Source organism: Amphiura filiformis, chromosome 8 (assembly GCF_039555335.1).
Source record: "Amphiura filiformis chromosome 8, Afil_fr2py, whole genome shotgun sequence".
In the NCBI taxonomy this organism is placed as follows: domain Eukaryota; kingdom Metazoa; phylum Echinodermata; class Ophiuroidea; order Amphilepidida; family Amphiuridae; genus Amphiura; species Amphiura filiformis.
The window spans coordinates 7,311,432-7,337,665 of record NC_092635.1 but is presented as its reverse complement, the minus strand read 5'-3'; the positions used below and the strand labels follow the sequence as shown (position 1 = coordinate 7,337,665).

Below are 26,234 nucleotides of genomic sequence, written 5' to 3'. Positions count from 1 at the left end.
CTAAAATGGCTTTAACATGCTTATGCTCATGGGCATTACAATGTTGAAGACTAAAGTAGGAAATGTGACTGTGGCACATACATGTATACATCAATTCATATTATATCACTCATACATAAATTCTAGACAGTTCATTGGTTGATTACCATTTATCATTTTTACCATCACCCTCTCCGTGTGATAGTCTTTACCATCATAGTGCTCTGCCGTGGTGCGTCTGCGCCAAGTTGTGCGCTGACTCTTGACTCGCCGATTTAGTTATGGGGTGGACCCCAAAATGTGAAGTATATCATGGCAAAACATGGCGTTATGTTGATGAAAAAATGTATTTCCTACCTTAAATAGTATTTTAGTAATAGAATTTATGCATGAGTGATATAAAACAAATATTAACTGTCTTAAATTTGTGTAATTGTTAGAAATATAATCACTAGGTGAAAGATGTATTGTTCCATTCCACTCACCGTTCTGGCTCGTGGAATATGGAACAATCCATCTTTCACCTCGTGATTATATTTCGACCATCACACTTATAGACAGTTAATATTTGTATACTATCAAATCCATTTTTGGTGACATACCTTGTTTCAATATCATGCTGCTAGACAGCACTTCATCAGGCTAGTAACCGTGCTTCTTCTTTCCTGAAGTTGGTACTGTTGGTGGAATGGTGCCGATAGAAACTGGTCAAGAATATTCGGTAGGATATATTCATGGTGTTTTGCCCTTGTTGTTTGATCCAAATTGCCTCTCTGATCTGTCTTTTGTTCCTGTTGGTCTCCCTTGATCTGATGATCATTGTTTTTGAAATATTATGTTTGTATAAACTGTATGTTGTGATAAATTGGTTTATTAATTATTGCTATTTAGAAATATATATAATATATAAAAGTATTTTTATTATCAATTAGTAATATAGTGTAAGATAATTTTTAAAAACTACAAAGAAACATGATTGTAATACTGTACTAAAATGTTAGTTTTTAGTTTACCAACCTGATAGCTCATACCTTATCTGCATATTTTAACTGGGACAAATTATTAAAGGATTAGCAAACAAAAACAATCCTAATGAATGAAGTTACTAAAAGTTTGAAGAAACAGATGCGTTTGTGGGCAGACACGGATCAAGGTTTTTGAAATGAAAGCAGCACAGGGGATAGATATGGGAGGGCTACGCTGGGACTGTGGGTGTGGGGTCACCCAGATATGCTACTCCATATGCACAAGTACAGTATATATTGATTTGATTTTCAGTTGCTTTTTTCTTTTTTCCCCTTTCTCTTTATCGAGGGAGGGGGTTCTCCTAGATTTATGCTTGTTTGTAGGGTCAAAGTATCCAGTATAAATCAAAATGAGTATATACAGAACTGGCTCAGCTCTCTTAATTACAAGCATGGAATGCAAGTTGAGAGCCCAAATGCTACATCTAGTTGAAGTATATCATATGCTATCAGAGAGCACAGGGCTAGTGCTAATCCAGTAAAGTGTAGTCTAATGATAGACGTTTGTATACGTTAGTCAATGCTCAGTATCACAAAGACAATAACTCCATTAGCTGTTGTTTTGCCCCAATGCACAATAAATTACAGGCAAGTCATACACATAGCTAATGGAGATAGGTCTTTCTGCTACCAAGGCATAGTACACCCATGCTGCACATTGTTTGTACTGTTATTGCATCATGTTTTTATGATAAGAATTAAAAGATTATGCAGTAATCATTTGACGTTATCATGGTCCTGTTTGTCTCAATTTATGTATCAAATCAGTGGGTTAACCTTAATTCTTTTTCATAACTTTAGCCAGTCCAGCTGATAGTTTTGGTTAACATTTGGTGTCATATGAACAGTTCAAATCCTATTGCAACCATTATTATGTTCTCAGAATCTTCCTTCCTATAGGCCTACTTTGCACAGAGTTGAAGAGTCCAATATAATCAACACTTGGACTCAACACTTGGACTGTGTTGGATAGGCTCACTTTCAGTGGTGTAGCTAGGGGTTGCCATTGGTGCCCAGGGCTAAGGATACATCACGTTTTTCACCAAAAATATTGGACAAGTCGTAGACCAGTCGAGCAAAATATTAGGTGTAAAGCATCCAGTTTTGTCATGTTTTGGATCATGATTTTCACACTTGGATAACATAATAATGATGGAAGTTGTATTCATGCGATGCATGCAATATAGTGGGGTAGTACGGGACAGTTACACCCGTAATTTGTCATTCAAATCCCCGGGGGGAGGGCACTCAACTTTGGAAGTGACGGTATGTGCCTGTCAATAGGCCCCCTCTTTTGAAGTCGGCTATACCCGATGACCCCTTTTTTAAAAGCCATACCCGATGACCCCCTTTTTTTAGTTGCGCCTATCCAATCACCCCTTTTTTGGTTGCGGCTACCCAATGACCCCTTTTTCTAGAATAGCATCATCAAAATGCAACAAAAAATGCAAACTGTCAAATTTTGCTCTATTTTTCAAAATTATGCGAAATTTTATTTTTTCTACCCGATGACCCTTTAAAAAAAAAATCTTATACTCGATGACCCCTTTTTTTCAAAATATTGTACCCAATGACCCCTTTTTTATTTTGTTTGTACCCAATGACCCCTTTTTTTTAAAAATAACGCTTTGTACCCGATAGGCCCCTACTTCGCGACTCGGGTAGGCACATACCTGTCACTTCCAAAGTTGAGCCCCCCCCCCCGGTGTTCAAATCCCCCTCAGTGAAAGTTGCCTTGCCTGCCCTTGCCCCCTTTTATGTATCAAAAGATGTAGGCCTACCGGTAGCAAAAACAGCTGGGAAACCGTCATAAATCCAATGTTTAGGACTAAATACCTCAAATGCAATTTACAGCCTTTTTTTGCAGGAAATTAGTAGAAATTATTGGAAATAGATGATGGGCTGGGATCATGCTTCATGAGTACCAGCTGAGAGGACGAGGAAGTAAATAGCGCCATCTAGCGTTGCTGTTGTAATTGGCGACGGTCTGTATTTAGACGTAAATTTTTTATTTTTTCCTGATGTTTTGATAGGATTTTTGTGAAAAAAAATCCTGTTTTATGGCTTGGTTTGATCCCATCAAGCGTTTTCGTGTGGTAAGAAAGGATCTGCCGTCTTTCTCGTTACCCTGAGATTGGGTTGTAGGTAAGCTAAATAACTATAAATGCATGATTGTGTGTAAATTACATTAAGCTTCATGACAGTCATTAGTCATTACACAGAATTGTTAAACATGATGTAAGCTTTAACGAAGACGTGTATTCATGACATACCATAACCATGATCCCCATGATATTGTATACTATGATCATTTTGATGTAGATGTAGACATAATTACAACTAAAAGGCTCTTACTCCCTGTCTGAGCGTGTCATGAACAGTGCTGTACGGTGCAAAAACTGATTGAGGGGCCAATGGCGCCTAACTTTATAAATTTAGGCGCCCATCAATTTTGCTCACAAGTAAAAAAAAAATGTTTTCCAGAATGCATATATTCATAGGCATACATTCATAGGCCTACTATTGGATGGTACGGTATGTACACATTTTGCATTTGCTGGCAATTAAAAGCTTCAACAGTTGGTCGCCATTGAGCTCATAATCAATCTTCTCCTCCGTGATTTCATTTTGCTTCACAAATCCAACAGCTACCGCCGATTTAGATACAGTTGGTCTAAGAAAGGCATCCACACATTGTTGATGATGTTTACTTCCAGAATGTTTATTTTGAGTTTCACGTTTGAACGATGTAGATCCTGACATATCACTTCTGCCTGCTAATTTGGGATACGCCCGGCAGTATTTACAACCCATCGTGTCCTTGGCTTCATCATACTCCAACCAATCGAAGTCATCGGCCCATGTTGGTTGGAATTTATGTTGTTTAGGTTGAGCGGTAGGGTGCATCAGATGCCCCTCATGTCAATGGATTCATCTGTCCCTAGTCTTAAAATGTTCCTATTGTCACAAAACTAACATGTGCCAAGTTTGAATTAATTCGGAGGTCGTCCTGGGGGGCCACCAAGAGCCTAAAGTTACAATGTGTGTTCCTATGTAGTAAAGTTCGTTGACCCCTGTACAATTCCAATTAGAAGCCGATCGAACAATTTAAAGTAGCTGCCATATCAAAACCGTTAGGACTTAGAATTAATTCAAACTTGGCACAAGTTAGTTTTGTGACGATAGGAACATTTTAAGACTAGGGACAGATGAATCCATTGACATGAGGGGCATCTGATGCACCCTATTGAGCGGGTTGGGTAGAAGAATCTGCATTTTGCATTTCCCCCACTGCTTCCATCATCAGTTTCAACACGAACTTCCGGCACAACAGTATTTCCCGATTTGCCTCCAAAAAAATCCAACAATGTCCGCTTCGTTGCCATTATTTTACTCCTACTCCTGAATCCTACTCCTGATAAACTTTCAGCCTATCACACAACATAAATACACCAGCACACCCTCGATGTATTCACATGCAAAACACTCGACCGTACACTCTGCTTTGGCTCACTATGTGTAGTAGCACATACATACACTTCACGATGTCAGCCTGTATAGCCACGTGCGTTGAATATTCATTGTGCATGTGAGTGATACAGCACGACATGCACAGGTCACAGTGGTACAGTAGTGAGGCACAGCGCCGTTGTGCAGTGTATGTGCTGAACAGTACATGCTCGCGGGGTCACGGGGAATCCCGGGAATGATGAATATTAATGATTACCCCTACCCGGAAGTGTTGAACACTCGTAAATACGAAAAATATGTGCCAATTCACCCGAATGCCAGTCGATTTTTGTGTACAAAATGAGCATTAAATGGATACTTTATGGATCACTCATCATTACTGTATATTTTTTGTTTAGTCTGTGAGGTAAATATTGATTAGCCCTGGCGACTAACATGTGAAATGTTTAGTCGCCATTGGCGGTAAGAATTTGACTTTTGGTCGCATGGGCAAAATGTTAGTCGCCAATGCGACCAATTTAGTCGCACCGTACAGCACTGGTCATGAATCAGGTATGAGAATTTTCTTTTTTTAAAAGGAGATTTTTTGGCCCAAATTTCCGTATTTTTATTTCTTTTTAGCCCGTTTTGAGCATTTTTTCCCTGATTTATCCTTTTTTTTAGATTTTCATTTTTTTTTCATTGACATATTCTCAGACTCATACTTGATATTATTATTGGCTATGTGTTTTGAACTTGCCACCCTTAGCGTTACATCACAAATATTATGAATTTTTTACACCAATCAAGTTTCAAATTAGAATATCTACACAACTATCAACCCTAAACTAGCAAAAGTATACATTTTTGAAAGGTGAAGGCATAAGCAATTCAAATAGACATTTCAACTCATTGTACAGGGTGACCTTGAAGTTATACAGGGTGGAATAAAAAAATTCCAAAAAAAAAAATGGATCACTTAATGCATTGCTTATTACTAACTTGCAGTTATAAACTGAAAGTAAACAACATTGATTTGGTTAGGGGGAGCCTACTGACTTGGGAAGAAAAAAAATCACAGCTGTTTGGTAATCTCGGAATACAAGGTGTCCCAAAATATGTTCAAATTTTTTTACCATTCAACATATTTTGAACTGAAACATTTTACCCCTAACCCATACAGAAAAAGTAAGTCCATATTTAGATTCCTCATTAAATTTCATCTCAGAAAATGTATACTTTGACTATGATAATATAAGTAATTAAATATTTACAGCAACTTTTAGATTTTGAAGACATCCGCATTGCTTACTACAGTGTTTAAACGGGTAGTTTTGTATGTAAAAGTTCGTATTTTATACACTAAACCAATCATAAAGAGTTCAAAATGACTAAAAACAATTAGCATAATTAATAATCTTTCAAAAGAGCTCTTAACCATGCCTGTAGCCCATATGGATGCAAAGATATGATCAGTTGATTCAACGCACACACACAAAATCTATATTTCTCATAGACTTTGTACATACCGCCACCGCCTCAACCTCCACCACCTCAACAACCACCTCGGCCATTCTGAACTCAAAAAACTATAACTCCACTATCTTAAACTGATAAACAATTCTCCTTTGGAGGTCTGTTAGGGCACTCATTTAGCTACAACATTACACTAAATCATAGGCGTAGATCCCGGAGGGGGGGGGGGGATAAATACCCCCAATATTATGCCAGGGGGGATGGTCTATACAATTATCCCCCCCCAATGTTGACACCTGATAATGTGTTTCTGACCAAATTAACCACATATTTGCCCATTTTAGCCCTAAAAGTGCAAATTTTATTCTACTTTTACACCATATAAAAATTTCATCAGTTTAGCTTAAAATAGTAAAATTTTTCGCACGCTTTGCGTGCAATTGTACCATAAACTTATTCTGTCGCCAAAAGGTGGTGCATTGACCTATTGACTATACTTGAAGATTTTTTTCCCAACTCCATCCCCCCAATATCAAAAAGAAATCTACGCCACTGCACCAAATACACTACAATACATTTTGTTTAAGCAGAGATATAACAATTTGAACGAGTCTCAATTTGGAAAAGCGTAACAAAACCACCATTTTTGGGTGGCGAGTTCAAAACGCATGGCCTATTATTATGTACTGGTACAACATTTGCTTGACACTTTTTTTAAGAGATAGACCAAATCACTAGGATATGGCTTCAAAACCCAACTGCCCGCACCCTGTCTGAATTGTCAGCTTATGCTAGTGGTTTGATTTGGAGCAATCGCTTTCAAGATTACAGTACTGTAATGGTACTAAAACATAAAAATACACAATAGTAGTAAATACATTGTGAAGTCTAAGAACAACTTTGAAAATTTAGAAGTAGTACCGGTAGTGCTTTTAAAAACAAAACAGATCTACCAAGAGGTACATAATTGAGCATTTCAGGCCCCAGGATTTTTGTCTACCGGTACCTGTAGACAATATATGTCTTAGTTGCGGTACATAAATTAGATCTATACAAATGCCCCAAGTATTAACAGCTTATTATTACGGTATAAAAGCTGACAGATTGGCGCTTTGTTTTATTTTAATTCTTCTTTTGCCTCAGGGGTTTCCTTCAGAGGCCTAGAGGAAAGTTTTTGGAAAGTTTTTGGCATCAGATAAATTGTCATTACCTCATTACTTTGTTGAATCCTCCTCCTAAGAACATCCACACAGGAGTATCCCTGGAGGTTGACTTCATCAAGTGTTGGCTGGGTCAGTCTAGTCAATAATTAAAAGTTGGGGTTTCTGGGTCGTCATTAAACTTATGTTGTCATCATCAGGCGTAGGCACCATGGAGAAACCATTCCAGATTTCTATTGCCTCTGCAAAGAAGGGCTGCTTCATGATGTCTGTGTGTGGGGTCTCATGCAAAACAAGCTGATTTTCATGCCCCCTTCTGCTCCTAATTGGCTTTGACTTGAAATATTTTGTCCCATCAATTGCTAACCGGTTCATGATGATTTTCTGAAAGCATGCAATAAACAATTGTGTATGAAAAACATAAAAGAACCGTATGTAGGCCTAAGTATGTACTACGTATTGTTGTAATTCTTACATTGGTTTTGATCTGTATTTCATTTTAATCCAACAGACACCTCAATCATACCTTTGCATTGATACACATTGCTGTTCAACCAGACTTAATCTTCTGAGAACTGAAGAATATACATGTAGACACATTAAGGCAAGAGGTTGGATTGTGTCAAGGACAGAAGCTCTGTATTTTATTTTTTGAAAGCAACAATTGACTTGAGAGAAGATGTCTTCAACTACAACAACGCCAGCATCAGATGCCTTCATTGGCTCGTTGACATCCATGGTAAACCATGATGACATTAGTGCAATGCTGGAAGCTCAAACCCAGATGCTAAGTAGGTTTGAGAAGACAAATGAGATGCTGTCCAACTTTAATAATTTATCAGCTGCTAGATATGAAAAACTCTGGAAGAATTCAAGGAGCACACACAGACATTGATGGATATGAAGAAGGATCTGGAATCAGTGTTTAGAAGAATAAGGTAGGGATAAATTAATAATTGAATTTTCCAATTTCCAATTATGCTAACATGGTGATAATGAGCATGATTTGAGGTTTTTATTTTCACGGATTTCACAAAATTAACACCTCGCAAATATATGTAATAATGTAATCACAAAAATAATAATTGCAAAAATGTCTCTGTATCTCCAAATCGCGAAAAAAACTGTGCGCGAAAATTACCACTTATACAGTATTCTAATATTGCTCAGCAATTTGAGTAAGAATTGAAGAATTATATATTGGGCTATATTCCAGCTGAAATATATATTTTCTGGAAGACATGACCTTAATCTTCCATGCAGGGGTTGTAGATTTCAAATGGAGTCACCCAATCAGGAAACCAATCCATGCTCCCTGCGTGGAAAGCTAAGGTCATGACATCCATAGGGGTGTATGGATGTCAACAGGAATGAAATTAAGAAATAAACATTTTAAACATTAAACACTGAAGTAAGTTTTCACAGAACATTTGAATTGATCAAAAGTCTTTGAGATTTTAATACTGTGAGGAAGATTATTCCAGAGTTCAGCTGCAGCAGAAATAAATGCACGCCGACCATTAAGATTGAGTTAACAAGATGCTTATTAATCAAAAATTCCCAAATGACCCCCACACTTTATCCCCCTCACACACACACACCCCACATATGTGCACACCCCTGTTTTTTTTACACTTGACCCCCGCACCATACCCTTACCCTCCGTCCCCAATTATATACACATTTGCACACCCCTGTTTTTTACACTTGACATACAACACACCATGTTAACAGCATATCTTTTTCTTCTTATTTTGCAGATTTCTCAGGAGCAAATTGAGTAAAGATTATCCAGATGCATTTGAAAGTAAGTTTGTTTTTATTCTGGCACATTCTTTTGTGTAGATAATTTGTAATGAAGATATGAAATATTTGCATTTGTATGGAATATAAATATAACAGGGAAATCAACATTTCGTGAAATCAACCAAAATGAAAATAAGAATTTGTAAACAATTTTAACTATGATGTCATTGACCCCCAGATGTAAAGGTTTTTTACAATAATGACCTAATTATTGGTGTTTAATAATTACTATAATGTGAAAGTCAACTCAGATAATTTTGCAAAAAAATGATGTTATCAGAAAAATTGAATTAATACATATATAGGAATACTGTCTTAGGTATTGCAATTTAAAGGAGTATTTCGTGATCCTAGCATCCTCTATTTATGTCATTTTTCATTAGATATCCACGAAAAAAACCTATTCCCAAAATTTCAGTTGATTCCGATTTTGCGTTCGCGAGTTATGCATGATTATGTGTATTACACTGCTCCATAGACAATGTGTTGTAATTTCGTTCTGGTATTTTCACGATATCTATGCTAAACGAATTAATCTGCAAGAAATATTTTGTACATAAACATTATGTAGCCAGAGGTTTCCAGTGATATAAAAATCTCAACTTTTTTTGAGAAAAGTGGGGGATGAGGCTGTGGATCACGAAATGCCCTTTTAATACCAAGATGATTTTGCTTTGATTCAACTAAAATAAAAGTATGATTTGAGGGGGTTGTCATCTTAAACAGACGTGATGCAAATCATAAGTTTATAGAGGGGGCTGTAATTAAAGAAAACTAGTTAGCATTGGACAGATCTGTCAATCTGTGCTGTATATGATTGGTTACCATAACAGAACTAGGGAGGTACCAAACGTAGCTATGCTATCCTAACCAATCACAGACTGTGCACAGTTTGATTGACAGTCAGGGATGTACAGATGCGAACTTGTATTTCTATTTTTGTCATCGATCATAATTGGGAGGGCCCAATTAGATTAAAATGTAGTACTTGCTGTTGGCTTTCTACCACATGTAATTTTGTTTCTTGTTATTGGTACTGCTATTGTTGTCTTACCACAGTTGCATCCAAGGAGGTGAAAGGTCCAGATTTAGATGAGGAAGAGGATGATTCAAGGCTGACAACAAAATGCCCACCAGTACCAACTATTACAACACAGATGTCTGAAGACCAGCAACCAACGGGGATGTTAAATGAAATATCATCCATAAACTGACTCTTTGCTTCTCACAGAACACTTTGCCAAGGTGCTAAATGGGATGTACATAGATTGAATACTGTGCAATCTCCTTTTAGGCCTAAAACAAATTGTTTGATTGGCGTAACCCGACCTACCCTAAAATTAGGCCCGACCCTAGACTTTATGCCACACACACAAAAAAAAAAAAGGAAATAAGACATTTTATTTAAAAAAAGAAGACAAAAAGTTTCAGGACCTTTATAAAATGCAATTTACAGCTTTAAAAGTTGCATTGGTAACTTTTTATCATAGAGAATGTCCTTTTATGCCAATCAAACAATTTTTTTAGGCCTTAGTTTACATGTATGTAGTATATTCTGTACATGGAAATACTGCAAGGGATAGTGCAAGAAGGCCCTATCTGCAATAGCTGCCCTATATACATTTGACAGTGTATATATTGTACACATCTAAACTTATGATACCTGGCAGCTATTGCAGGTAGGGCTTTCTTGTAGTAACCTGTCAACATGAGGCATGTGACACAACCTGATACAATCAGAGGGGGGTGGGGGTCGGGAGGGGCAATTTTGAAATATAGAAATTAATATTCTCAATGTGTATTACATGTGCAATTTGCATTGCTTATCATTATACAGGAAAAGAAGGGAGCAAAACAATAAACTTCATAAGTAAATGGACATACTGAAAACTTCACAACCAAATATTCTACAGATTTGAAGAAGATTCCAGCTAGTTCTTGGGCATGATGATATCTGTCAAAATGACTCGCTTTGGCCTGATTGGATTTTATATTGTGTCACATTTACTCCGTAATGAGTGACATGCGTATGGGTATAGACCATTCCTATAACTGGCACCTTAAGTTCCAGCCGTTGTTGTGAACATCGATATCACATCGACATCAAGTATTATAAAACAACAAAATGCGGTCAAAAAGGTATCATGGATTTATGAAATAACAAAACAAGCATGTGATTCCCTTTTTGACCTTGCTTTCATTGTATACCGATGCGATACTGATGCTCACCCCATTAACGGCAGGAAGGTGCCAATTATAGGGATAGTCTATGGGGTGATGTTTGAGAGAAACATGTAAATCTGGCGTTGAACATTTTATGGCATCACACATAACTGTACGAAATCAAGTTACCTATTTAAAAATATAGGTTGGTGGTCAGATTGTGTTTTGTACCTCATATTGAGCTGTTTCAAAATAATCTGATTCCTATATTTTAAGATTGAATTGAACTAGCAGTTTTGATATTGGAAGCAAAAACATGTTTCACAACAGCCCAATAGTATGGAAACCACCATGGGGCTATCACTTGTTCCTTCATAACATCTAAACGGAACATATATTAGGCCTAAATTTTCACTGGGATAATGAGACACGAGCTTTCTTCTGATGCCAAAATCTCTATTTTGATCGGATAAAGTGGATAAAGTGGAGGATGAGGCTGTCAATTAGTGTTATTTCAATGCATTGGAATTAAATTGAAATGTTTGGTTATTTCATTTCAATTCAATCCATTGAATGGAAATGTTTTTATTCTTTCATTTCAATTCAATGCATTGAATTGAAAGGTGTATTTTTTTCATTTCAATTCAATTAATTGAATTGAAAATGCATACAATACAACATGTATTTTGATTCTGCCATTTCACCTGTATTATCAGCTTATCAGTTAGAATAAACTTTCTCCCTGAACTGCTTTTAGCTAAATGCCCGGTAAAATGTATCAGTGTTGGTAATAAGAATTGAATTTGAATATGAATTGAATTCAAATGCTGTTAATTGGAATTGATATTGGTTAGCAGTTAATTTCAATGCATTGAATTGGAATTGAATCAAAATGATTTAAACCAGAGAAGAATTGAATTAAAACTACATCAAAATGATTTTATAAAATAAGAATTGAATCTAAATTGAATTGAGATTCATTTTCTGAATCGAAATAACACTTCTGTCAATATGGTGACACATCTTTAATGGATGACTGTTTAAGTCTGTGACAGTCATGAGTATAATGACGTGAACCTGTAGTCACAAACCTCTCTTTATTGTGTATTTAACTACATTACTACATGTATACAAATCTTATGTTTAGAGGGAAAATGCAAATAATTAATTTCTCTAAACGTATTCATTTTATGTCAATTTTGTGTTTATAGCATAATTATGCCAAATATGTAAGAAAAAAAATTCATAATGGTTCAATAAATGTAAAAAAACCAAAAACAACCCAGCTTTCCTGAATGTAGCCATATTCTTCAGATAGTAGCATTTGGCCCTGGAATGAGATTTTATATTGTCAAAAATAAAAAGTTTGTCTCAAAGCTCGCTCGCGCATTTGTAAAATTGCGCAATTTGAAAAAAAAGAAGAAATTTTGTTTAATTTCAGAAACTGTTATTATTATTGTTTACTGGTATTAGTTATAATTATTGTTATAAAACTTTTTTGTGGCCACCTTTTCACCCCTTTTAAACGCAGAGCCCCTACAATGATGTACAGTGAAGGCATACAATTTTGGTTACATTTGGTTACCACACATGTAATATTTCCCTATTGTATAGGGGGTCCAAAAACAACTTTATCCAATTTCAAAGGTTGATTTCTTTAGATTGAAAAGTCTGATCAACTACCAGCCTACCACACATGTAGTATTTCCCTATTGTACAGGGTGGTCCAAAAACAACTTTACCCAATTTCAAAGGTTAATTTCTCTAGATTGAAAAGTCTGATCAATTACCACATATGTAGTATTTCCCTATTGTATAGGGTGGTCCAAAAACAACTTTACCCAATTTCAAAGGTTAATTTCTCTAGATTGAAAAGTCTGATCAATTACCACATATGTAGTATTTCCCTATTGTATAGGGTGGTCCAAAAACAACTTTACCCAATTTCAAAGGTTAATTTCTCTAGATTGAAAAGTCTGATCAATTACCACATATGTAGTATTTCCCTATTGTATAGGGTGGTCCAAAAACAACTTTACCCAATTTCAAAGGTTAATTTCCCTAGATTGAAAAGTCTGATCAAATTTTTGTTTCATATTCTTAAAGACCATCCTTTTGAGAGTACTTGATGAAAATATCAATGAAAAAGAATTTAAATTAAAAACAGGAATGGTCAAAATTATGTTTATCCACACATATAAGCCTAGTATTAGCTGCTGCGCTACATCACTTCTTCTTAGGTTCAGTATGCATGCTCAGATGCTGTACTTTCGCCAACTTTTCACCGTCAAGAGGCTTGTCTTTGTTACTTCAGTTGATTTGGTTTCTGCTTTGCTTGTTTTTGTTACTTCAGTTGCTTTGGTTTCTGCTTTGCATGTCTTTGTCTATACTTCAGTTGCTTTGGTTTCTGCTTTGCTTGTCTTTGTTACTTCAGTTGCTTTGGTGTCTGCTTTGCTTGTCATGGTTACTTCAGTTGCTTTGGTTTCTGCTTCGTTTGTCTTTGTTACTTCAGTTGCTTTGGTTTCTGCTTTGCTTGTTTTTGTTACTTCAGTTGCTTTGGTTTCTGCTTTGCTTGTCTTTGTTACTTCAGTTGCTTTGGTTTCTGCTTTGCTTGTTTTTGTTACTTCAGTTGCTTTGGTTTCTGCTTTGCTTGTTTTTGATACTTTAGTTGCTTTGGTTTCTGCTTTGTTTGTCTTTGTTACTTCAGTTGCTTTGGTTTCTGCTTTGCTTGTTTTTGTTACTTCAGTTGCTTTGGTTTCTGCTTTGCTTGTCTTTGTTAATTCGGTTGCTTTGGTTTCTGCTTTGCTTGTCTTTGTTACTTCAGTTGCTTTGGTTTCTGCTTTGCTTGTCTTTGTTACTTCAGTTGCTTTGGTTGCTTGTCTTTGTTACTTCAGTTGATTTGGTTTCTGCTTTGCTTGTCTTTGTTACTTCAGTTGCTTTGGTTTCTGCTTTGCTTGTCTTGGTTACTTCAGTTGCTTTGGTTTCTTCCTTGCTTGTCTTGGTTACTTCAGTTGCTTTGGTTTCTGCTTTGCTTGTCTTGGTTACTTCAGTTGCTTTGGTTTCTTCCTTGCTTGTCTGGTTACTTCAGTTGCGTTGGTTTCTGCTTTGCTTGTCTTGGTTACTTCAGTTGCTTTGGTTTCTTCCTTGCTTGTCTTGGTTACTTCAGTTGCTTTGGTTTCTTCCTTGCTTGTCTTGGTTACTTCAGTTGCTTTGGTTTCTGATTTGCTTGTCACAGTTACTTCAGTTGCTTTGGTTTCTGCTTTGCTTGTCTTGATTACTTCAGTTGCTTTGATTTCTTCCTTGCTTGACTTGGTTACTTCAGTTGCTTTGGTTTCTGCTTTGCTTGTCTTGGTTACTTCAGTTGCTTTGGTTTCTGCTTTGCTTGACTTGGTCACTTCAGTTGATTTGGTTTCTTACCTGCTTGTCTTGGTTACTTCAGTTGCTTTGGTTTCTGCTTTGCTTGACTGGTTACTTCAGTTGCTTTGGTTTCTTCCTTGCTTGTCTTGGTTACTTCAGTTGCTTTGGTATCTGCTTTGCTTGTCTTGGTTACTTCAGTTGCTTTGGTTTCTGCTTTGCTTGACTTGGCTACTTCAGTTGCTTTGGTTTCTGCTTTGCTTGACTTGGTTACTTCAGTTGCTTTGGTTTCTTCCTTGCTTGACTTGATTACTTCAGTTGCTTTGGTTTCTGCTTTGCTTATCTTGGTTACTTCAGTTGCTTTGGTTTCTGCTTTGCTCGTTTTGGTTACTTCAGTTGCTTTGGTTTCTGCTTTGCTTGTCTCGGTTACTTCAGTTGCTTTGGTTTCTGCTTTGCTTGTCTCGGTTACTTCAGTTGCTTTGGTTTCTGCTTTGCTTGTCTTGGTTACTTCAGTTGCTTTGGTTTCTGCTTTGCTCGTTTTGGTTACTTCAGTTGCTTTGGTTTCTGCTTTGCTTGACTTGGTTACTTCAGTTGCTTTGGTTTCTTCCTTGCTTGACTTGATTACTTCAGTTGCTTTGGTTTCTGCTTTGCTTATCTTGGTTACTTCAGTTGCTTTGGTTTCTGCTTTGCTAATTATCTTGGGTATGACTTTAAACTGCATCCAGGCACCGTAGGGAGGTTGTGTGAGGGGTTAGCCAGTCCCAAGCTAACGTCTATAAAATGCACAAAAGCCGATATTACCTACAATGCAACTGGCGGATCGGTCGGCGCCAAAAAGCCGAACGGGTCCCTGGGTGGGGTTTCTCGGGAGCAGTCTGTATGGTGGAAATGGCGCTGATCATCAAAGGATCTTACGGCATGGAAGGCATGCAGCAGCACCGGCAGTAGGTGTACGTGTAGTAAAGGGCGGTTCTACAAAGCGTAGGTTCCGGTCATCTGCATCCGTAGCGGGGTGGCGTCCCAACGGATTACTAGCCTATAATTCTCTTGTATATGGATGGTGTATTATAAGGAACAAAAGGTTATGGAGTCGGCGATTAGGTCCCCCAGGATTGACCGTGCTCCTAGAGATACTGGGGAAGGATCAATTCCAGACAGGAGCTCCGAGTCACCCAATGACGAGTCATGCTTAAACTCATCTGAGAGGCATGGATCTGATACCTCTCGGGCTACATCTGGCGGAGATCGACGATATCTGAACATTGCAACATGGAATGTCCGTACGATGAACGACTGTGGTAAACTAGATCAAGTTCACATGGAGGCAGAGCGTTTGAGTTTGGATGTTCTAGGACTGGCAGAAACCAGATGGACTTCATCAGGACAGGTGAATACAAATGGCTGGATGCTCTACTATGTAGGTAATGACAATGTTCACCAAAGAGGTGTGGGATTCCTTGTATCGCCAAAGACTGTCAAATCTGTTTTGAAGGTCCAACCAATATCAGACAGAATTATCATGATTCGTCTCAATGCGAAACCCAAGCCAATAACAATCATCCAGATCTACATTCCAACGACTGAAGCGAACGACGAAGAGATACTTTCAATATATGCTATGCTGCAAAAGGTAGTGGACGAATGCCCCAAGAAAGATCGACTGGTGGTGATGGGTGATTTCAACGCTCAAATTGGTGCTGATCGCCATCATATGTCCTGTGGTAGATATGGTGTCGGAGAAGGTAACGACCGTGGACAAACACTGCTCGACTGGCTCAGTGACAACAAATTAGTTGCTGTGAATACAATACCTGTTTCCAACATAGACGAAATCAGCTGTATACTTGGTGTTCTCCAGGTGGCCTATGGAAGAACCAAATAGATTTCATCGCTATCCGGCTACGTGACAGAAGAGAATACATAGACAGCAGAGCATTACGCAGTGCTGATTGCGGTACAGACCACCAACTAGTCTGGATGAAGGTGAAGGGTCGCAGTTGGAACACGAAAAAGAGACTGTCGAAGAAAGTGAAACCAAACCTAGCACAGTTGACAGATCCAACCACTGCAGATGCATTTGAAGCCAGTGTCCAAGACCACTTGAAAGACAAGGATGTTTCATGGCCAGTATTAGCAGATGCTCTATCTTCAGCAGCAAAAGAACATTGTCCGGCTGTAAGAAAAACAGAAAAGCCATGGATAGATGATCCAGCAATCCAAGACTTGATTCTCCAGAGACGCCAAGCCAAGCTGAACAACTTCCAAAGCCCAGAATACAGACACCTTTGCAAAGCAGTCAAGACTGCATGCCGTAGAGCAAAACGCAAATGGCTGGACGAGGTGAGCGCTGAAGCAGATAAATCATTCAGGTCTGGGAACAGCAAACGCACATACCAGCTGATAAGTCAGATTAGTGGGCGGAAATGTCCTCAGGCAGGCATTGGTATTAAGGATGAGAATGGTGAGATGCTTTATGAGGCTGCTAGTATCAGAGACAGGTGGACAGAGTATGGCACTCAACTATTTCACTCCGATGCCCCAAGACTCCCCAAGATGAACGCCGACCAGAGCTACTAGAACCTGAAATCATGCTGTGAAATCAGAACAGCTATAAAGAAACTAAAAGCCGGTAAAGCTGCTGGTCAAGATGGGATTATGGAGAAATGATCAAGGCGGGAGAAGAAACTGTTGTTCAAGCGATGAAAGAAATAATTGATAACATCTGGAAGACAGGAGAGTGGCCCAGTGACTGGACTCAATCAGAAATAATCACCTTACCAAAGGTACCTGCCACTCAAGAATGCTCTAAACATCGTACCATCAGTCTGCTATGCCACGCTTCAAAAGTGCTGCTAGAAAGTATACGCTGTAGGCTAGCCCACTACATTATGCCACAGATTGCAGAGGAACAGTTTGGATTTGTTGCTGGTAAATGGACAACTGACGCAATCCTCACTTTACGTAACATCATTGAGAAAACAGTGAAACGCCAAGATCAACAACTGTGGCTGATGTTTGTCGACTACAGCAAGGCCTTCGACACGGTCAATCATGATGTCCTGTGGAAAACTCTCTTGGACTTCGGCACACCAAATCACCTAGTCTGGCTGCTAAAGAGGCTGTACTCAAAAGCGACTGGTGTTATTCGTGTAGCAGATGGCCACACAAACCCATTTCCATTTGAACAAGGAGTTCGGCAGGGCTGTATTATGTCCCCCATGCTGTTCAACGCCTGTGGTGAATCGATCATGCGACAGGTGAATGAGGTTGTAGATGAGAGATCAGGCTGCATTGTCGGTGGAAGAGCAATATGGAATATTCGCTATGCAGATGATACCACACTCATAGCATGCACGAAGGCAGAACTTGAGAAGCATGCAGTCGAGTTGGAGAGGTGCAGTCACACCTTTGGTCTCCATATAAACGCAGCCAAAACCCATGTTATGACCCATGGTAGCAAAGAGACAATCTCCCTGGGTGGAAAGCCAATCAAGCAGGTTGAAAAGGTTCAAATACCTTGGCTCAATGGTAGGATGTGATGCAGACTCTACACCGGAGATCAATGCTCGACTAGCAATTGCCAGAGATGCACCAGCCAATTATTAGGATTATGGAAGGCTAAAGCGATCAGCCTGAAGCTGAAGAAACAACTGGTGAGATCCCTTGTCTGGAGTATAGCCCTGTATGGTGCAGAAAGTTGGACCCTAAAACAAAGCGATATCAAGAAGATAGAGTCGTTTGAGCTGTGGGTATGGCGCAGAATGCTTCAGGTCAGCTGGAAAGATAGGAAAACCAATGCATGGATCCGTCAGAAAGTGGCCATCACAAAAAAACAAGGTCTGCTCAGTCAGCTGAAGAAAAGAAAGATATCCCTGTATCATGTGTATGGTCATTGGAAGCGGCGTCCAGATAGCATTGTTCAGATAACGATAGAAGGAGAAGTAGAAGGAAAAGCCAGGCCAGGTCGAAGGAAAACAGGATGGATTGATAATATCAGAATGTGGACTAATGGTGGAATGGCCGTGGCAAGAGAGAAAGCATGCAAGAGAATGCCGACGGTTCTATGAGGACTATGGCAACGCAGCAGCAGCAGCAATTATCTTGGTTACTTCAGTTGCTTTGGTTTCTTCCTTGCTTGACTTGGTTACTTCAGTTGCTTTGGTTTCTTACTTGCTTGTCTCGGTTACTTCAGTGCTTTGGTTTCTGCTTTGCTTGTCTTGGTTACTTCCGTTGCTTTGGTTTCTTGTTTGCTTGACTTGGTTACTTCAGTTGATTTGGTTTCTGCTGTGCTTGTCTCGGTTACTTCAGTTGCTTTGGTTTCTGCTTTGCTTGTCTTGGTTACTTCAGTTGATTTGGTTTCTGCTGTGCTTGTCTCGGTTACTTCAGTGCTTTGGTTTCTGCTTTGCTTGTCTTGGTTACTTCCGTTGCTTTGGTTTCTTGTTTGCTTGACTTGGTTACTTCAGTTGATTTGGTTTCTGCTGTGCTTGTCTCGGTTACTTCAGTTGCTTTGGTCTCTGCTTTGCTTGTCTTGGTTACTTCCGTTGCTTTGGTTTCTTGCTTGCTTGACTTGGTTACTTCAGTTGGTTTGGTTTCTTCCTTGCGTGACTTGGTTACTTCAGTTGATTTGGTTTCTGCTGTGCTTGTCTCGGTTACTTCAGTTGCTTTGGTCTCTGCTTTGCTTGTCTTGGTTACTTCCGTTGCTTTGGTTTCTTGCTTGCTTGACTTGGTTACTTCAGTTGGTTTGGTTTCTTCCTTGCGTGACTTGGTTACTTCAGTTGATTTGGTTTCTGCTGTGCTTGTCTCGGTTACTTCAGTTGCTTTGGTCTCTGCTTTGCTTGTCTTGGTTACTTCCGTTGCTTTGGTTTCTTGCTTGCTTGACTTGGTTACTTCAGTTGGTTTGGTTTCTTCCTTGCGTGACTTGGTTACTTCAGTTGCTTTGGTTTCTGCTTTGGTTTCTATTTTGTTCATTCTGTTTTTGAAGACTTCTGTTCACTTGGCTTCATTGGCATGTCCAGCCTGTTCCATTCCTGCGATGCACGTGGAAAGAAAGAATGTTTGTACACATCCTTTGTTGGAAACATCAGTTCCCGGGGATCACTCCAGCTCCCATTGTGACCTGTACACCATCCGCGATAATAAAAACGCGTAAAAAGGGTAGTTTTTCGTGGGTTTAGGCACGATACGCGCATATCATGTTTAGGGTGTTAAAAACATGAAAAATTTGAAAAAAGGGTAGCAAAGTTGCAATTGCTAATACGCGGAAATGAAATTTAGGGTGCGGAAATGAAATTTAGGGTATGATATTTGATGCAAGGAATAAAATCCCTGTTTAGGGTGTGACAACAGGCGCGTGTTACCTGTTTAGGGTATCGTTTTAGCCAAGGGTTAACATGGTTAAGTCCTTGTTTAGGATGCTTTCCAAAAGTTGATTATCGCGGATGGTGTACAGGCCACAATGGGAGTGACCCCCCTTCGGGGCATCCGTTGCAGGTTTGCTCTGTTTTTGTTTTTTGTTGTCACCCCGCTGGCCTCAGCCCCGGGTCTCAGCACTTTGGAAGTGGTGGTTGGCATCAATTTCTACTGGGAGCCCATTGATGATCTTGTATGTCATGGTCATTGACGCTTTCTTTCTTCCAGAGTCTCAGTCTAGGTCATTTAACATCTGTGTCACACTGCTCTTTTGTTTGTAAGCTTTTGTAGTCCCCTTAGCAGAATCTAGCTCATTTTCTCTGCACTCCCTCGACCAGTTGGATATGCGTCTTCTTCAATGGTCCCCATGCAAAGCTACCATACTCAAGAATGGGTCTAACAGGGCAGGGTTTTGTTTGCAGTCTCCTTGAAAACTTTCATGACTGGGGCAAAACCAAAAAGTTTCTCAGTACTCCCAGCACTCTGTTTGCCTTGCTGACTGCCTTGACAACGTGCATCCCAGTTGAATTTGTTGTCAAACTCCACGCCAAAATATAGATTTGTTTGCTCTTCTACCAGCTACTGGTTACAGAATTCGTAGCTCAGGGTTTTAGACCGTTTATATAACCCGACATTTAAACGTTTTCTGTAAAACATTTGTGTTTGCTGAGCAGTAGATTATCAAAAAATGTTTTTTAAGATTATGAAAACGTTTTATACTCTTAATATACCCTTTATATAACCCGACATTTAAATGTTTTCTGACAACATTTTATAACTTTTTGCGAATGATGTCGAAAACGTTTTGTGTTTGCTGGGTTCTCAAAAGCATTTTATGTGTTTTTGTGTTTACTTCGACACTGTTCAATATCAAAAATATCAATTTTTATTTTGCCATAAAATTTGTATTAGACCTATATCACGAATTTCAAAAAAAAAAAAAAAATCAAATTTTTGATATCATTATCAGAAGGACATTCCTCGTATTCAGAATCAATTTGGTGTGTCCGATGTGCTCTCAGGTCCCACAAAAATACTGTGCAAACGTTGATATCCGAGCCCTTAAGGGAAGGGATATGAACGTTTGGACAGTATTTATTGTGGGACATTAGAGCACATCAGACATATCGAATTGCATTATGAATAAGAAAAATGTCCTTCTGATATCAAATAATTTTGATTTTTGAAATTCGCAATGTAATACACATTTTATGGCAAATCATTAAAATTGATATTTTTGATATTTAACAGTACTCGAAGTAAACTTTGTAAATCTGATGATTTATACTTAAAGTGTATGTAGGTGGGATGAAAAGCCGACGATCAATGGAAAATTTTGACCTTTCGTATTGAAGATATGAATTTTTTTCCCAAAACACACAAAAAAATCAATATCTTCAATATAAAAGGTCAAAATTTTCAATTGATCGTCGGCTTTTCCTCCCAGCTATATACACTTTAAAAAATATATCATTAGATTTATAAAATTTACTTCGAGGACTGTTATATATCAAAAATTTGAAAAATATCAAATTTTAATAATTTAAATTTGTCATAAAATTTATATTATATCGTGAATTTCAAAAAATGAAAATTATTTGATATCAGAAAGACATGCTTCGTATTCAGAATGCAATTCGATACGTCTGAGGTGCTCTCATGACCCACAAAAAATACTGTCGAAACGCCATAAACGCTCATTCTAGATCCCTTAACCGACCGTTAAAAAAAAGTTCGCAGTGGCGTAGCTAGCGACTGCAAAATTTAAAAAAATCCCACAGGAAAATTGCCGAAAAACATCCTTGATATTAAATAACGTATTGTAAACGGATTTTCGTCGTTGACATAATATAAATATGTCAGAACAAAATGTATTGTATTACTGTATGTTCAATTAGTTTAGATTCTTAAATTTTTAAGATATTTGAAAAAATAAAAATTGTGGCCAAAGTCATCAAAGAAAAGTGTTAGCACAGCCTTAGACCTAACGTGATTTATACTTTTCAAATTCGAAAGTTCATGTAAAAACCCCATTTCTTTTCAATTTTGCCTCATTTTAGGCAGTTACTTGGGTCCACCAAAAGGGTTCGCGACCTTTTTGCCAATCGAGTGGGACGGTCCATTCTCAACTTTAGGGCATACATTCTATCCAATTTAGCAAAGCAATCTGTCCACCAATCTGTCCTGCCATTTCAATTGTTATACCGTTCCGGTTATTGGATAGGTTCTATAGTTGATGATGGTCCACCGGTTTTTGTTACACGAAATTATATAGCGCGATTACGTTTTATGCATAACATTATTCTGAGCATTATTTATTTCCTAAACAATGACATTAAAATCATGGATTTCGTACTTATTTCAACTGGTTTACAATGTAGGCCCTAAATTGAGTTTTGTTTAATACCATCATTCCTTCCCAAGAATATCAGCATTCGTTTGACATTTTCAGATACAGTAACTTTACAAGAATTGTTTTCTGTAACCTGATTGTTTTTATAATATTTTCTTGTACAAAAGTTCTTTTGTTTCCAAATGTCCTTCTCATAGTTTGTATTCAACAAACATAACGAAATAACAAATTGAAAATAAATGTGTAGTTTTATAATAGGCCTATAGGTCTACACCATCTCAGACCCATTCGGACAATAAATAAATAAATAAATAAATAAATAAATAAATAAATAAATAAATAAATAAATAAATAAATAAATAAATAAATAAATAAATAAATAAATAAATAAATAAATAAATAAATAAATAAAATAAATAAATAAATACACAAGGAATGTATTTACATAAGCTGGGCCTATTTTAGCTATACCTATTTTGTTGGACAATACTTCCTGATGCGGATGGTCGAATAAATATTATATCCTTCATTAATATATTCTCGTTCATTAATTGGTTAAACGAGTATCATGTGACCAAAAATAGTTTTGCTATCTCATCGCATTATGAGTATGACATTAGTCCCCCATTGCTCTAATGGATTGATTCAAAAAGGGTTATGGTACCGGACGTTCTACGGCTTTTTATAAAAAATATCGCGGGAAAAGCCGGAAAAGACCAAAATTGAAAAGAAATGGGGTTTTAAATTGAACTTTAGAATTTGAAAAGTATAAATCACGTTAGGTCTAAGGCTGTGCTAACACTTTTCTTTGATGACTTCGACCACAATTTTTTATTTTGTCAAATATCTTAAAAATTCAAGAATCTAAGCTAATTGAACAGACAGTAGGTAATTGTTGGTCGAAGCAGCCAAAATAAATATCGAAAAATCAATCCGGGAAATCAATAGAACCTATAGGCCCCTTATTGAAAAATAATAGGCCTACAGTGTACTTCGATGTTTTTGCAAAAGTTCATTCTACAAATCCCGGGTACTATACTAGTAGGCCTACTTTGAAAACTTGCTTGATTTTAATAGGCCTATTTATTTGGAAGAATATTGTTAATGAGTTATGTACGTTTTGCAAAAGTGTTGTTCAGCCCGTTTGGAAAGTTTACCCCCCCCGGCTCATAATATTGCACAGCCCCTAAATCAAAAGTTCAGTTGGTTGTTTCTTGTTTACTTGATGAACTGGAAGCAAAATATCACTTTTACTTACGTATTTGACCTAGGCACAAACTAAACAAACATTAACAAAAGAAGAACTCGTTGAATAGCGGAACAACCTTGAATATAATACAGGTTCAGGTCAGACGTACACAGACGATCACATAACACGGGTCGATACTAGAGGTACCGTATTTATTGTCAAAATAATGCGTTTATCACGGTTTTCGAAATACCTATTGACTTATGTCTGCCAAACATGATCTAGAACCAGAACAGTGTAGAGCTATTTTGCTTGGTTTTTTGGAATAACTAGGCCTACTTCTACTGTAGTAAATTGGCAGAGCTTTGAATGAATACCACACACAGCAGGACCTTTATATCAAAATGACTGAGAAGGATCCGTTGTTAACAACTATACCGGAAAATCAGCAGCAATCGGCAGTTTCTACTCGACAGGAAACGAAACGTTCTTTAGAAAAGCCTATTTTTATTATCACATCTGACACTGAAGATACCGAAGAGCCACAACGGAGATTCATTATTCTTAGGGATGAAACAAGGAAAAGGTATTGACATTTTTTCATAACCCTATATAGTGCAGTGGGTCGCATGTCACAAATAGGTCACACAAAAATGGAGGAGCCGTAACATGAAAATGCTTTCTTCCCACTTCAAGTTTGATTTATTCTAAAAGTATGATAGGCCTACCTATTTTAGAAAGTTTGGTGTCATTTTGTAAATAATTATGTTCTTTGTCAAATACAAAAAAAACCAAGTCAATTGGACAACTACTTTGAGATTTATACTTCAGTATGTAAGATGTGTCAATGGAGGAGCCGGGACGGGTGAGCTGGGGCGGGTGAGCCCCATAGGGTTGTACACAAAATTGTGAAAATATGGCCAAAAAAATATGGCAAACTTTAAACCTTTGTATCTTAAAAACTACAACTAGCATATACCACAAATTGCACATATATCATCCTGGATTGTAGATCTACCTCATAGTAGATCAACTGTAACAAAAGATGTAACTAATTAATTGCCTAATTAATTGCTAATTAAGACAGTTTTCCCTATATGTTACTGTACAAAGTGTGCACATAATGCTCCGACATTTCTAAATGGCCTATCTCTTGCTTGAGTCACCCTGCTTATTTAAAAGTACACATATTGTTTTGGAAATTTGATGAGGAATTCAATTTTGCTATTAGTTTTAGTGCCAGACATGGAGGAAAAAAGTTTTGATTGATAATGTCATACAAATTGTAAAATTATTTTACAATTTTTGACCACGCTGTATGTTTAACGCAAGGGATACCAAACTCTTTCTTCCTAATTTGTTTGAAGGGCCCATGTAATGTCTTTCTGAATCCATATTTATTTTGAGCTACATAGCTTTCATAAAAAGAAAATATGGGGTTTATCATGACAAGAAAGATGCTAATTTTGTTGATGTTCCACCCTGTATATTTCTAACCCACCCTGTATTATGATGTTATACTTGGTTGATTTGGCATCCTTGCAATATAAGCTTTTCAGAGATATATACTTTTAATGGTCTAAAATGTATTCATTAAAAGTTGTGTTGAAGTGAATCAAAATTGGTGATATTTGTATCGTTTAACATTATGTTACACAAAAGATGACCAATTCATGACATGCGACCAGTGATATAATAAGATTTAATGGTTCAGTGACACCATTATTATTATATGGATTACGCATTTTCCTGTGCATTTTTGTTATTTTATTAAAACTAGTGGTGTGATATTTCCTTGCTATATAGTACCGGTACTAAATTAATAAGTGACCTATTTTGTGTTGTTTTCAGTCACTGATTATGTGATGCGAGCGCAGCGCAGCGAGCATAAGATTTTGCAATTTGAATTTGATCGAAACGAATGCCAACAAATCCCATTTCGACCTGCCAAAAATACTTGCCTCTCCCCCCTTTGGCCTAAAGCAATCTTCCCACCCCCTTTCACGACCCCGGTGGTATACACATAATAATTGCACCCCCTAAAATACAAGGATTTGGCACATTATATGCAAACACTAGTTTACAAACCACCGGAATACATGTTTAAAAAGCCATTGACCTTCCCTGTTCTGGTTGTACGGAAAAAAAATCATTGTTTTGACAGTATGAGTATAAATCATTATTTTATTTGCATTCGATTCAAAATTCTTGAAGCTTGAAGTTGATGATCACTTAAGGTGTCATCCACATAACGATGCCAAAGTTAATTTGCAGCTTGTAAAGTCCGAGTATGTTGTTTCCATGACGTTCATTCTATTTCATTCATACACTAAGTTCCGTTTTTGTTTTGTGTGTTTCCAAAACAGAATATGTGGTTCAGGACGTATGCTTACTTTCGCCATCATCTGGGTGGTTCTCATCATCTGTATTATTGTACTTGGTGTATATTTTCGTCTTGAAGACGTTGAGGACGACGGTAATGCAGAGCTCAATAAGCCTGATGTTCCTAGTAACAGTTTATGATAATGAAAACAGGTATAAGAACATTTTGTTACACCCTGCCATCACGATATCAGCATGAAACATCAATTTGTCGCGTCCATCCTCAACAGCACCTTCGTCACTTGGACAACAGCAATCAGCATTTATAGTGAAAACGACAACTGTTCAAATGTTGGATATATCTCTGCCAATGTTATATGTATTGAACACATACAGGTAGGGCCTACACCCCCAAAACACGGGTCAGTAAGTGGAAAGCCCGAGGAGAACGTTTAACTTTGGTGGTGGTTTGCCATGTTTTTAGCTGCATGTATGTATTTAAATTAGGGTGTAGGCCTACATCTTTTACGAATGCCGATCATGCGATT

The 26,234-nt window shown here is 37.7% G+C and overlaps 2 protein-coding genes and 1 long non-coding RNA gene across 3 annotated transcripts; all 3 read left to right on the top strand.

The window, feature by feature from the left end:
• The first annotated feature begins 2,995 nt into the window (after positions 1-2,995).
• Positions 2,996-12,361, top strand: LOC140158564 (kxDL motif-containing protein 1-like). Its single transcript, XM_072181699.1, is given in 5 exon segments — positions 2,996-3,149; positions 7,602-7,950; positions 7,953-8,028; positions 8,851-8,897; positions 9,956-12,361. Coding segments are annotated over 4 exon segments (459 nt in total). The 5' UTR covers positions 2,996-3,149; positions 7,602-7,769; the 3' UTR covers positions 10,111-12,361.
• Positions 12,362-15,470: 3,109 nt separating this feature from the next.
• Positions 15,471-16,990, top strand: LOC140158450 (uncharacterized). The gene is made up of 2 exons (XM_072181544.1): positions 15,471-16,155; positions 16,272-16,990. Exons 1-2 carry the CDS (start codon positions 15,471-15,473, stop codon positions 16,988-16,990), a joined length of 1,404 nt encoding a protein of 467 aa, XP_072037645.1.
• A 6,473-nt stretch (positions 16,991-23,463) lies between these two features.
• Positions 23,464-25,957, top strand: LOC140158563 (uncharacterized). The gene is made up of 2 exons (XR_011859798.1): positions 23,464-23,950; positions 25,731-25,957. It is a non-coding gene; the product is annotated as an uncharacterized lncRNA (long non-coding RNA).
• Positions 25,958-26,234: the final 277 nt, after the last annotated feature.

Coding starts and splice junctions, on each gene's coding strand:
- LOC140158450 (XM_072181544.1), top strand. CDS start 15,471: ATGGTGTATTATAAGGAACAAAAGGTTATGGAGTCGGCGATTAGGTCC. Junction 16,156..16,271: donor TAGATATGGTGTCGGAGAAG/GTAACGACCGTG, acceptor GGTGTTCTCCAG/GTGGCCTATGGAAGAACCAA.